Source organism: Lissotriton helveticus, chromosome 11, assembly GCF_964261635.1.
Source record: "Lissotriton helveticus chromosome 11, aLisHel1.1, whole genome shotgun sequence".
NCBI classification, from domain to species: Eukaryota; Metazoa; Chordata; class Amphibia; order Caudata; family Salamandridae; genus Lissotriton; species Lissotriton helveticus.
The window spans coordinates 1,040,732,133-1,040,745,059 of NC_136072.1; the positions used below are offsets into that span (position 1 = coordinate 1,040,732,133).

Sequence of the window (12,927 nt, forward strand, 5' to 3'; positions counted from 1 at the left end):
GTTTATATACTAGGTCCTGAAGAAAGCCGGGGTAGTTCCCCTACAGGCTGAAACATGTCGGCCACCTTGCTTAGCGCCATATGGTAGTATCCACTCTCAACTACACGGCGTGTTTTTAAACCTTTGACACATAGACCTCTATTTTGAAAATGTCTTAAGTCTTAGTAGTCAATTTTATTCACTATGATTATTTTGAGCACTGCACTTTATTAACACTATTATATTGAGGAACGATGTATATAGAGTTCCTATGCTATCCTGGCACTGAATGGTCGGGATAGGGTTTGAATACTCATCAACTCCCAAATGATGAAATCCCACCAACTCGGTGGGCTGATGGCATTTATTTAAACCTTTGTAACTCAACAGTCTCTGGTTTCATCAACATCTATATCCAATTGCTTCACAGTCGCTTGTTCAGACACACACCACTTCCAGACTTGGTCTACTCTTTTGTTGTCATGTACTAATAAATATGGGGAGTGAGTAGACAGGTCGTTAAACAATCCCCTCGACCCTCCACACTTGTGTTTTTTGAGATTCACAGAGTTCACCTCGGAATTTGTTCCAATGTCCCCATTTCGTGTCCCATTTCTTGGGGCAGCCTCTGACTTTGTACACAGTTTTTTCGGCAATCATGCATCAATCCATCTCAGCCATCCAGCCCACCACCAGCGGCCGCTCTGGAGTGCCCCACTTCATAGCAATGGAGCGCTTAGCAAGGAGGAAATCCAGCGCCGCCCACTGTAGTTCCAGCTCGTTCAGGTCCGTGGCTCCCCACATATTAAGGATACATTCCTTCGGCGAATGTGGGACTGTCTTACCCAGGGAGTTGCCCATCTTACGAATAGTTCCCCCCCAGAAGTGTTGGATCGCCGGGCAGTCCCATAGGATGTGATAGAAGGTGCCAGGTAGTCCGCAACCCCTTAGACACTCGTCAGGTCGTCTACCAATTTTGGCCAGTGTTGGAGCGGACATGTAAGCCCTATGCAAAACCTTTGGATCAGTCGGAAACGGGTGCAGATAGCCGCCTCTCTAGGGGACATTAGGGCCGCCCGCCATTCCTCATCATCTAAAAGACCCAGGTCGTCCTCCCATTTATTCCGCAGGAGCTGGAAGGAGTCAGGGAGATTGTTACTGAGCTTGCGGTAAGTGTAGGAGATGGCCTTTTCAGGGAGAGGTTCCGACAGTAGTCTATCTTCCAGGGGGGGAAGTCTCGGGTATGGATGTGAGGTCGGTGATTGCGGCGAGGATGGCATGTTTGATTTGAAGATATCGAAAAGATTCCGTCATTGCAAGGGAGTGTTTGGCCTGCAGCTCGACAAACGTCAGTAGTTTGCCCCTATGTACTAGGTCTCCCACCGTCGATATCCCTATTGTGTCCCATTTGTCGAATCCCTGAAGGAAGCAGAAGGAACCCAGTCGTTGCGACGACCATTGGGGCGTTGCCTCGGTAATTTTGTCAGCCCATCCCATACATTTGTTGGCCCTGTGCCATATTGCCACCGTGTGTGCCATGGGCCCTGCATATCTATTCCTGACTGGCTTGCTGTAGAGGGCCCCCAGGTAGCCCTCCCTGCCGGACTGGCATCTGTCAAGGAGAAAGGCCGGATTCATAGGTGAGCCATGTATCCAATGGTTGACGGCCACCAATTGCGACGCCCAATAGTAAAGGCGCAGGTTAGGCAAGGCAATTCCCCCGTCATACCAGCCTCGGAAGAGTTTATGGAGGGCAATGCGGGCTGCCCCGCCGTCCCACAACAGAAGGCGGACGTCACTCTCCACCGCGTTAAAGTAAGAGTCAGGGACCGGAAAAGGACAATTTTGCATAGCGTATAAGAAACACGGGAGCGCCAGCATTTTAAACAGGGCCGCCCTGCCAGGGAGGGAGAGTGGAAGGGAACGCCAGTGGGCCACGTTACTGTGTAATCGCCGCAAGGGACCCAAGAGGTTACGATCGTGGAACACCTTGGGATTTGATGTAACATAGATACCGAGGTTTTTTAATCCATCTGGGGCCACTGCGATGGAGAACCCCCAGGGCAAAGTGGGCGGGGGGCCATGTAGCATATATAAGGTGGACTTAGACCAATTGATCGAGTAGCCCGAATATTTCCCGAAATTAGTTAGGACATGAAACAAACTATTAATAGAGGACCTGGGGGAGGACACATACACCAGGATGTCATCGGCGTAGAGGGAAATTTTGTCTGTTTTGTCGTTCCATTGGAGGCCTCTAATGGAGACGTCCGTGCGGACCCAGTGGGCCAGGGGTTCCAGGGTGAGGGGAAATAACAGTGGTGACAAGGGGCAGCCCTGTCGGGTACCCCTGTGGAGTCGAAACCGTCGAGACGTGTGGTTATTAACCCGAACTTGGCCCATTAAGTCTGTGTACAGGAGTCGCACCCAGCGGATGAAATTTGGTCCGAAGCCAAATCTCAGCAGGACCTCAAATAGATAAGGCCACTCAAGTCAAGTCAAAGTTTCTTTATTTCGATTGTAGAAGCAATCATGAAAGTACAGGTTTAAAAATACATTGATTACATTATTAAAAAACATAATTATGATACAAAAATTCATCATAGTCAAATAAATTAAGGCTCAGAAATAGAAATTTAGAATCTAAAATATTTTTACAGTGTGTTTAAATATCCATGCTTTTCCTGGTGCGCATCACCTCTTTTAGATATAGTGTTATTGTTGCTACACATAGATGGTTATCAAGACATTGGATATTTAGCATCGCCAAACAACACTATCGGTGTCCTTATTCTCTTAGTAATGGAAGTAAAACATTTTTCCTTGTTACATCGTAAAATTTACAAAACAGGAGGACATGGATAGTACTCTGAGGTGAAATATGATCACAGGGGCAAGAAGGTAGATCGTGCGACCAATTATTAATCCAAGGAAAACTAACCAGTCTGTGGAAAATACCAAATCTAAAGCGTGAAAGTTAAAAACGCTCGTAATTATTCGATACATAGATTAAATAGGGCTGAATATTAAAAACTGATAAAACCATTTGATGCTGCAGGACAGAAGGTTTTAAAACCTCTGTTGCAATTCTGTTTGAGTCCAGAAGAGCTAGACCCTCCCTCTTCAACTCTTTCCGTGAGATAGCTGAAATACTAGTAGGGTTCAAGAAATAATCTTCTCTCCCAATATCCTTTAAAAAGTTATAAACATAATTCACCCATGGTATTTTTGTAGCTCCCTCTAATATTTTAAAATGTCTGTTAGAACATCTCTATTTAACTGGCCTGCATCTTGTGTCCAGAGCCTGTGCCATAATAGCACAGGCTCTAGTTTAATTAGGTCTGATATATAAGGGAGACCAAGTTCCGAATGACAATTATAGTTAGGAGAGCTTTTGGGAAGTGCCAAAATATATTTTACAAAAAGAGTTTTCAGCCAACTGAATGGGTGCGGGGTTTGCAAAACCCCAGACCCCACTACCATAGATAGCGCTAGCCACACAATTAGCTTTATAAATTTTAATCAATTCTACATGTGGTCCGGTCCCTAGTTTATTTGAAAAGATTTTAATAGCAGCGGACGAGCGTGACGGCTCAAGTTGTTTTACGGACACAGCTTGGGACCATGTCTCATTTTGGGCGAGAAGTATCCCAAGATAAGAGAATTGCTTGGCAAAATCGAGTTTCTGTCCTGCAATAAAAAAAGGCCTCTTAGGTTTGCTTTGCCTACCACAATACATAGTGAAAGTTTTTGTTGTATTAACTTTCAGGCCCAGTTCCTTCATAAAATGGCAAAAACTGTCAACCACACGTTGTAGGCCCACTTGAGTACGTGACATAAGCACAGCATCGTCAGCGTACAGTAGTGCTGGTATTGGGCTGCCGCCTACATAAGGGGGATCCGAACTATCATTGCACAGAACTTCTTCCAATCCATTTATATACAAGTTAAAAAGGAAGGGGGCCTGGACACAGCCCTGCCTGACCCCACTCCTGATTGGAATTTTATCGGTGCGTTCTACCTTTAGGCCAAAGCGAACGCGGGCTGAAGCGTCGCTATAAAAACGCTTAAGATAATAAATAATATTAGATCAACCCCAAGTTGTTCTAGTAGTAACCACAGCTTAGAATGGATCACAAAATCGAAAGCGGAACGGAAGCCATACTGGAAATCAGACAGGACAGAGTTTTCCTCTGCCCATTCCAAGAGCCGGTCCAAAATTATTCTCCCTGCTATTTTTGTAAAGGAATCCAGAAGGGAAATAGGCCTGTAACAGGCCGGGTCATGTCTATTCCCCTGATAAGGCCACTCAATCGAGTCGAACGCCATCGTGGCGTCAAGGGACAGGATGGCGGCATCTTGTTGGATGACAGATTGCCAACTCAAGACATTATTTACTCTCCGTAAGTTTAGCGCCGTATTGCGTCCCGGAAGAAAACCCGATTGGTTGTCATGTATTAGGGAAGGGAGCACAAGGAGGAGACGATTAGCCAGAAGTTTAGCCAGGACTTTTGCCTACGTACTAATCAGAGAAATCGGTCTATAAGACCCGCAATCCGTGGGCGGTTTGTTCGGCTTGAGGATGACCACAATGGTCGCTAGTCGTTGATCAAGCAGTAGGGTACCAATCTTGCAGCTGTCCTCAAACATGTTTTTTAAATGGGGGACAATTCCCGGAGACATAGCTTTTAGAAATTCCACGGGGACCCCGTTGGGGCCCATAGCCTTGCCAGAATAAACGGCAAAAAGTGCCGTAGTCAGCTCTTCTACCGTGATAGCCGTGTCCATGGTCTCTTTTTCAGTGTCTGAGATGGTAGGTAAGCGCATCTCATCTAGAAGTTGTTTAGACTCCTCTGGAGTATAACACGCTCCAGCAGAATAGATACGTTCTAAGTGATCAGCGAAAGCCTCCGCTATTTCTTGTGTGACTACGATCTTGGCCCCATACGATTTAACTACGGATGACACCCATCTAGTACCTTGGTCCCGCCGTTCTAGCCAGGCCAGCATCCTGCCGGCGCTGTCGCCAAATTCATATACGCGGTGTCGAGTGTGAAGTAGCCGAGCCTGTGTCTTTTCCTGTGCTAGTGCTTTATAGGCTAGTTGCTGGGCTCGGAGACGGCGAGCCGTTTCTTCCGAGGGGGCAGCATTATGGGACATTTCGAGGCTAAGGAGGTCAGATTCGGCCTGAAGGATCTGTTCATTGTGCTTCCGCAGATAACCCATCTTGAGCGCAAGTGCCTCACCCTTAACAACTGCCAGATACGCCTCCAAGATCGTGACCGCTGAGCTCACCGACCCAACGTTTTCGGCAAAATAAAAATCAGTGCGTTCTATCAAGCTATCTTTGATGTTCGGAATTTGCATAAGCCAGGGGTTGATAATAATGGGGCGGGTGAATTGGCAGTGATACGTAAGGTCAATGCTAAGAGGTGAGTGATCCGAGATGCCCCGGGGAAGACCTTTCGGGTGAACGAAAAAGCCAATGTCAGTCGTGGGGCAAAATAGGTAAACAATGTGGGATATGCTGTTATGTGCGTTAGAGTAGTGTGTGAAGTAAGGTGTGTCAGGATAGTTGGTGCGCCAAATGTCTGCAAGACCCATGGCTTGTACAAAGTCGGATAGGTCAGAGCCCTGCCTATGGGAACTGCCCCAAGTCGTCGGTCCAATTTGTCACACATTGTCATGTTGAAGTCACCCCCAATGAGGAGTGTGCCAGTGGGAAGGCCTAACAGTCGGGTGCCTAGCTCTTTGAGGGAATCACGACCAAGTGTCGGCGGGAGGTATGCAGATATAATGTTTAGTGGACATCCCTCCCAGTCGGCCTCAACTAGTGCAAAGCGGCCCAGTGGGTCTACCCATACTTTCGTGTAGGTGAGTGCCAAACTCTTTATAACGAGAATTCCCGTGCCTCGGGATCCAGAAGTGAACCCCGCGTGTACTAGGAGTCTGTAACCACCTCTCTGAAGAGCTTGACATTTGTTGCCCACCAAATGTGTCTCCTGTAATAGTACTATGTCAGGGGAGTGACGCCTTAAATAGTGGAGGACTATACCACGTTTTATTTTGTGCCCCGGCCCGTTAACGTTCCACGACATTATCGTAATGGTCCTAGAGACGGGTCGTGACATGGCGGTGGATAATGTGGGATCTGTGGAGCTAGTGCAAGAGGAGAGATATCCTGCACCACCAGTATACTATGACGAGGTGGAATCGAGGATCAGGAGGTCTCCGAAGCGTACGGGGACTCGGAGAATTCCGATGGAGCTGACCTGCAAAGTGCGGACCCTGAAGAAGAAGTGAAGTGTGACTAGAAAAGACTCTGATGTAGGCATCAACAAAGATAAGCAACAAAATCAATTCCAAACCCCCCAGAACACCCCTCCCTCTCCACCCAACCCCCCACCCTGCCCCCTGCCCGCGGACTTGAAACTATCCACTCCCCAACTAGGCAGAGTGCCTGTCGCACTCCCAAACATTAACGGGGTGCGTGGAGAGCCAGGAGTGCCCCCGCCTAAAGTTTACAAGATGATGGAGCCTAGTGCAACTTAATTCAACGAAGTATAGCAGTGGTATTCACATGGTACACAACAAAGAGAAAACTGGACGGACCACAATGTCCGGAGCAGAAAGTGAAGTGCCTGAAGAGCGAGAGTGAGTACAAACCAGTCGATACAGGGCCGGTCAAGGTTCAAAGAGCGTGACCCACCAGTGGAGGAGTTCCAAGCATTTGGGGACTTCACTGGCCAGCATGGTTAGTGTCGGTGAACAGCTCCTGGCTCTCCGGGAGAATGTCCGTGCCGGAGAGGTCGGCCGACCGCCGGCGGCGATCTCGAGTGGCATCCGATTGACGCCATCCCTCGAGCCATTCACGGACCTCATCAGGAGACACAAAGAACCGCGTCTTGACTTCGGACTCAACGCGTAGTTTGGCGGGAAATAGCATAGCATATTTTATGTCCTGAGCCCGGAGTGCCTTTTTGACTTCGAGAAAACTGCGCCGACGAGCCTGAACTTTTACAGTGAAGTAGGGGAAGAGCGTGATCTGAGCATTATCCAGGCGTAGGGGTGACCCCGTGCGCGCCGTTTGAAGGATGACATCGCGGTCCCTGAAGTTAAACACTCGAGCAATGATGGGGCGGGGGGGAGCACCCGGTTTTGGCCTACCACCGGGACCCTGAGTGCCCGCTCAATGGAGAAATAATTAGATAGGTGCTTGGGCTTGAGATTAGAATCAAGGACTCGACAAAGAGATCAGTAGCCGGCCCCTCCATTCGCTCCGGTACCCCTAGGATGCGGAGGTTGTTGCGTCTTGCACGCCCTTCATAATCGTCGAGGAGCTCTCCCATTTGCAGCTGCTGCTTTTGAAGTTGAGCCACCTGTTGTTGAAGGGTGGAGGTGTCGTCTGTAGGTGCCGCGTTTTTTGTTTCCATGTCCTTCACTTTGGTATCCATTTTGCGGAGGTCCGCCCGCAGCAGCGTAACCTCGATATTGACAGAGTCTATGCGGGTCTCCAGCGATGAGCGGACACCAGCTATCGCCTCCATAACGTCTTCTAGAGTAGGGGATCGCACCGCAGGAGGAGGGGTTGCGGTGTTTGATAGAGTGTCGGGGGTCGACTCTTTATTCTCTCCCTTAGAGCCCCACGAGAGCTTATTGATCTGTCTCTGGGCGGAGGGCCTTGTGCCTTTATTAGAGGCCATTGTGGATGTGAATGCGCGCAGTATGAACCAGTGGTACGGATCAAAATGCTCGCAGGCAAGAGAAGGCCTCCGCCGCCCCTGTGCAGGTCGTACTTCACCCCCCTCGTCGGGGTGGCACCGCTAGGGAGTCCTGGGCCCAGGTGGGAGCAGGGAGAAGGAGCAAGTCAATAGTAGTGCGTATATGGGTGCGAGCGCGTTACTCACTGTATTGCTGGTCCCAAATCACACACCGAAGCGCCCAGCAGGGGAAGGAGCTCCGCCTATCAGTCCAGGAGAGGTGGTGGGGGACACCCCGGGGCCAGGCCACGCCGCAGAGTCCATATGCAATCAGTCTTGACCCTGCTCCTTATGGGAATAGTCCAGCACGAACTGCCAAGCCAGGTTCTCCCCAGGTTCTCCCTGAACCAGAACATAAGCAACGCAGGACCCGTTTTACCTTAGTTATAGGCTCATCAGCCGGGTACAGCTTGGGACCAGGGACACAGTGAGCAGTGCGTGTGTGCTGGTTCAGGGAGGGCCTGCCTTGGCAGTTCGCGCTGGACTGTTCTCATGAGTAGCAGGGCTGATTTGCATTTGGCTGGGTCCAAACTGATGTGGCAAGGTGAACAAAAGAACAATGGGTTGGAGTGCTTCTCTGAGCTATTGGCAGTGGTTAGACGTATAACAAACAGCCTCCCATTACCTTTTGTGTGCTTCACATACTTCATCCATTAGTCTGTGGTTGAGTCATTTCTTTTTTATTCCACCTACTCCTGCACAAATCAAGGGGCAATGTGTCAGCCCATTACAGCCACTCGCTGAATTCACTATGAGTCATGGCATGTTGTCCTTTCAAAAGGAGCACACCCACACACAAAGCAGACCCTTCAGTGCTAGGGAGTACCATGGCCATGTGCGCTTTTTTAGACCAAAACAAATTTTTTAGCTTTAGCCAATGTTTTTTCAGATTGATAAGGGCCTGGCAGCTTCCCAGGCAAAAGCATTTTGCAAAAACCATGACAAAAAAACAAGAATTGCTTGGATTTGCCAATGCTTGTTTGCCCTAGATGTTTCATATCTTAAGACTATTTAATTCTTTTTGGATGACAGTTATTCATTTTGTAAACGTCTCTCGTCAAAGGTATCAATCGTGTGCAGTCAAGGCTTATTCCAGGAGGTGATAAAGGGGTTGGAACTCAAATATACAAGGATACAGTAATCAGTCTTGATGAGCTCAATATCCAGCTAAGTTTTATATTTTAAAAGGGCTTGGTTTACAGTTGTAGAATATAGAATAAAAAACATTCTAGCGAACGCCTCTACAATTTTGAATTCTATTAAGGACTTGCTCGATTCTCGGATCTTCTTCTGGATCCACCAGAACTACTGCATCCCTTACCGATGCAAGGCCATCTGCATCTCATGATGTGGCGTATTTCAGGGAGCGTTGGCTCTTGCCTGGCCTTTCGAAACAGTCGGAAGGTTTCCTTCTCCAATCCTTGACTGACACCACATATAAACATTACACCTCAGCTTGGCGACATTGGCTGGGTTGGTGCAATGAACTGAGTTTGGATCACCTGGCTGACCCCATTGTCTTTGTCATCAATTTCCTGCGGGTTTGACGTCTTTAGGACTAGCTTATTCTTCTTTTAACAACTACTGTTCCGCTATCTTGGCTGGGCATGCTTTAGTGAATGGGAAACCTGTGGGCGATCACCCCTTGGTGAGCCAGGTCATCCGTGGGATTAATTTAAGCAATCCTGTGTGAGCCAAACATGCATACCTGTGGAATGTGAATATTGTCCTTTCATTCCTACAGCGGTGACCAGCTAATTCTGACCCTTCAAGGAAACAACTGAAGGTGAAGCGGACTAAGCTGCTTTGTTGAGTGTTCATCCAGTTAAATCAGTTCTCAGCATAAACAAGTTCATAAGACCAAAGAAAGAGGAATTGATATGCCATTCAGCCATATCAGCAGAGGCATGACCTGATTGGTGTATTGCGGGTGACATCACGTGTGGATTACTGGGAAATGTAGTTTGAATTTTAATTAACTGCTGTGAAAAGATGTTAATGAACAGTGAAGAAAGAGAAAGCCTAATTTGAAGCCTCCGGTCCTAGCACAGAACTAAACCCCAAAGTTGAACCCTGTCACTCATAAGGTTCCCTACACCCCTACACCCCCCTCCCAAACATCTGCTGATGCATCAGTATGAATAAAAGAGCCATGCACATGCAAAGCGCTCCCTCATCCACAAAGTGTCCTGAAAAACCATAATGGAAAGATGGGCTCTCTACCAGATGCTGAGAATAGGGCTGCCACCTTACCACTTTTTTAATGGCCTGCCCAGTATTTTAAGTCGAGGGTGGGAAAACAAATTGGAAGAGCAGTGAAAGCTGGTATTTTTTCCTTTCTGAAACATAAACATAAAAGAACAAACATATAAAGGTATCAGTTAAAAGATGATTGGTAGTTGTCTTAATAGTTTTATAATGATTGTTTGAGTAAACAAAGGTATAATTGCAAATAATTTTGACAGTTTTAAACAAATTCTAACCCAATGTATTCCTGTAAAAAAAAAACAGCAACAACAAAGATGTGAGTGCAACATACACACTGAAGGCCTGGCGGAACGAGCACTGAAAGAACACCAGCAACAGTGAGAAGCTCATGCTCTGTAAATATGTAATATATATTTGTCCAACCATAATCACATCAACTTTTTTTAAAATGTAATCTTGAGTGAATTTGCAACTTATATATATGTAACTCTAACCACTATTATCTGTAGTAGACATATGTACTTACTATCATTCTGTGTGAGTTTAGCGTTTATCTGTTTCATATATTTTGTGTAATTCATGTACTCTGAAGTCCTTATGTAATGTAACTGGTTCTATTGTAAAGCGCTCTAACACCTTTGGGTAAAGTTTGACTATAGAAAAACGCATACATAAATAAAAAACTGAAATACATTTCAAATCGACATAGCAATACATATACCTTTTAGATGGCTGCCTGTGATAACACATTTCATTTTTAAACCATTTGGTAGGACCAATGGTAATTTGCCTTTGAGATTTTTCGTAGAATTCTGCCGCCGTCGTCCTCAACGAGTAGAAGCACACTCAATATGTGGCATCTGTAGACTCAACCTGACGGAATCGTGAAAGGAAAGGGCGGGAAAAAAAGCACTAGAAAACGCGAGATTTCAACTGTGCCGATCACGAGGATAGTGAGGTGACAGACTCGTGACGGTGTGTCAGCTTCTGAATATCCTGATAGCAGTACGGATTAGCTGTACCTCTAACCACACTCCTCCAGTGAAAATGCAAGGATATGGAAACTTTTGCAAAAATCTGTTGCCTGTACGATTGTGCGTTTAACGTGAAGACGCAAATGTTCATGGAAAATATATATATATATTTTTTTTTTACTTTTAACTTTATAGTATATCTGAAAGGAACCCTTTGGGGTTTGTTTACTACTGTAGCTATATTTCTTCAAAACGAGGCCGCAGTAGTACGTGACTCTCAGTCACATGTAATCGACCCTCACTTTCATAATGAATAGAAGCTAGCGACTGATTTATGGTGAGAAAGCACACGGTTTTGTGCAAAAGTTAATATTACCCGGTAAGAGCTTGAATTTCGAGGAAAGTAGTACGTTCCAACATGGCTGACATGTGTTGGTCGTCTTTTTACTTCGGTTTGTATCGTCGTCTGTCTTTTAGTTTTTTCCACGCTGTTGGTATTGGCATTTTGTCCTTCTCGGGAGCCGTATGCGTCGTTCAGCTGACACTTGTTTCTGATTGGTGCTGCAGAACTCCTGGCTGTGCTGTTCTTCCTGAGGGCGCTGCTGCTTCCTGTGTGAGCCCAGCAGAGCCAGATCAGCTGAGCAGCAGCGGCGGCAGAATGGTAGGCGCCGTTCCGTGCACAAGGGAGGAGATATATCTATGGAGTATTTCTTCCCTACATCTTGTGGACTTTCCGGGGGTCTTGGGAGAGTGAAAGATGCATCGGAGATTCACTGGTCAGGTCTTGGCCTGCAAGGCTAGCATGGGCGCGGGGATGCAGTGCCTGTCACATGATCTGAGCATGCATGTTATTCCATAACAGTTTCATAAACTCCACTTGTGCAAGGGCTCGGTCTGCTGAGAAGTATAGGATAAGCATGTGTTCAAATGGGCACTGCCTGTCCGGTATGTTGTCTGACTTTGACCCTATAATCTCACAGTATGTGCGATGCAAGTGTACCAGATTGCAGACATACAGGAAAGAAAAGTGTAGGTAGAGAAAGGCACTAGCTATCGCATGTGATGACCCCACTCTGCATACACGAAACAATTCGATCAGTATCCAATGTGCAAGATTCGATTGACTGCTTGTGAGACAGCATGTGGTGGATATAAAGAAGCACTGTCTGTTAAACCATCCTACACTGACTGTATTGCGATCGCAAGCAATTGCTTATCCGCTCCAACAGGGCAGGGACCAGGTTTCGCCTGCAGGATAGCGTTCAACAGGAGACGAGAGACCCTGCATGTAATGACAGTGCATGTTAATTAGTAGTATCTACGGACATGCAGGGAGCCGTATGAAGAATAGTACCCCTGTTGTCAGCTGGGATTATTTTGATTGTTCTGCCTCGGAATGTTCTAACCATTTAACGTGCTTGATCAAAATCCATTTTAGGATGTTACCCATACAGGAAATAGACGTTATGTGTAATAATACTAAGAGAAACTACTAGAACAAAAAAGTGGTGGAATTCCTGAGTTAACCTTAACCACTAGTGATTACTCTATGCCGCGTTCTAGTCCATGGTATTTTTGCTACCTGTTCCACTACAGACCATATGCTAATCAGTCTTAGCCCTACACTTCGTCCACCCTAAGGTTTTTCATTTTGCTGTGATAGCACAAACTGCCAGGTCATGTCCCTTCTGGACAGGAACACAAACAAAGCCCGACTAAGAGATGTTTGCACTTGATTACTCCCGGTCAGAAGTAATACAGTGGACACATAATGATTTCCACTGGCTGAGAATTTATCTAAAATAATGTTTGTTATAACTGTGCAGAGAGTACACTGCTTCAGAAGGACTAACATAGATACAAATCTACCACCACCCACAATGTTTTGATATTTTTAAGTGGCATCCTAAGTCGTAGCTACTATGCTTGCGTCCCATATGTTCCAAGCTGCATCGCAATGCTTTCAATATGCAGGTACTACCAATTAACTTCACTAATTCAATTTG

The 12,927-nt window shown here is 46.5% G+C and overlaps 2 protein-coding genes across 10 annotated transcripts in view; one reads left to right on the top strand and one right to left on the bottom strand.

The window, feature by feature from the left end:
- The window catches only part of RAD9B (RAD9 checkpoint clamp component B), a 583,995-nt gene extending 572,605 nt beyond the window's left edge, over positions 1 to 11,390 (bottom strand). For 2 of the 8 annotated variants that reach the window (XR_013602561.1, XM_078667487.1), the window contains exon 1: positions 10,669 to 11,249. Coding sequence is in view for 5 of the 8 variants with exons in the window: in XM_078667487.1 (XP_078523613.1) it covers positions 10,669 to 10,702 (34 nt within the window). In the remaining 3 variants the exon portion in view is untranslated. Of the gene's footprint in view, positions 1 to 10,668; positions 11,250 to 11,297 lie in introns of those variants that run through there. The other 6 variants (XM_078667483.1, XM_078667485.1, XM_078667484.1 and 3 more) reach the window with 6 other exon arrangements.
- Positions 11,314 to 12,927, top strand: part of VPS29 (VPS29 retromer complex component) — a 30,389-nt gene continuing 28,775 nt past the window's right edge. Inside the window, exon 1 of one of the 2 annotated variants that reach the window (XM_078667489.1) lies at positions 11,314 to 11,582. In XM_078667489.1, the coding sequence (XP_078523615.1) occupies positions 11,340 to 11,582 (243 nt within the window). In that variant the 5' untranslated portion in view covers positions 11,314 to 11,339. Of the gene's footprint in view, positions 11,583 to 11,833; positions 11,867 to 12,927 lie in introns of those variants that run through there. The other variant, XM_078667490.1, reaches the window with a different exon arrangement.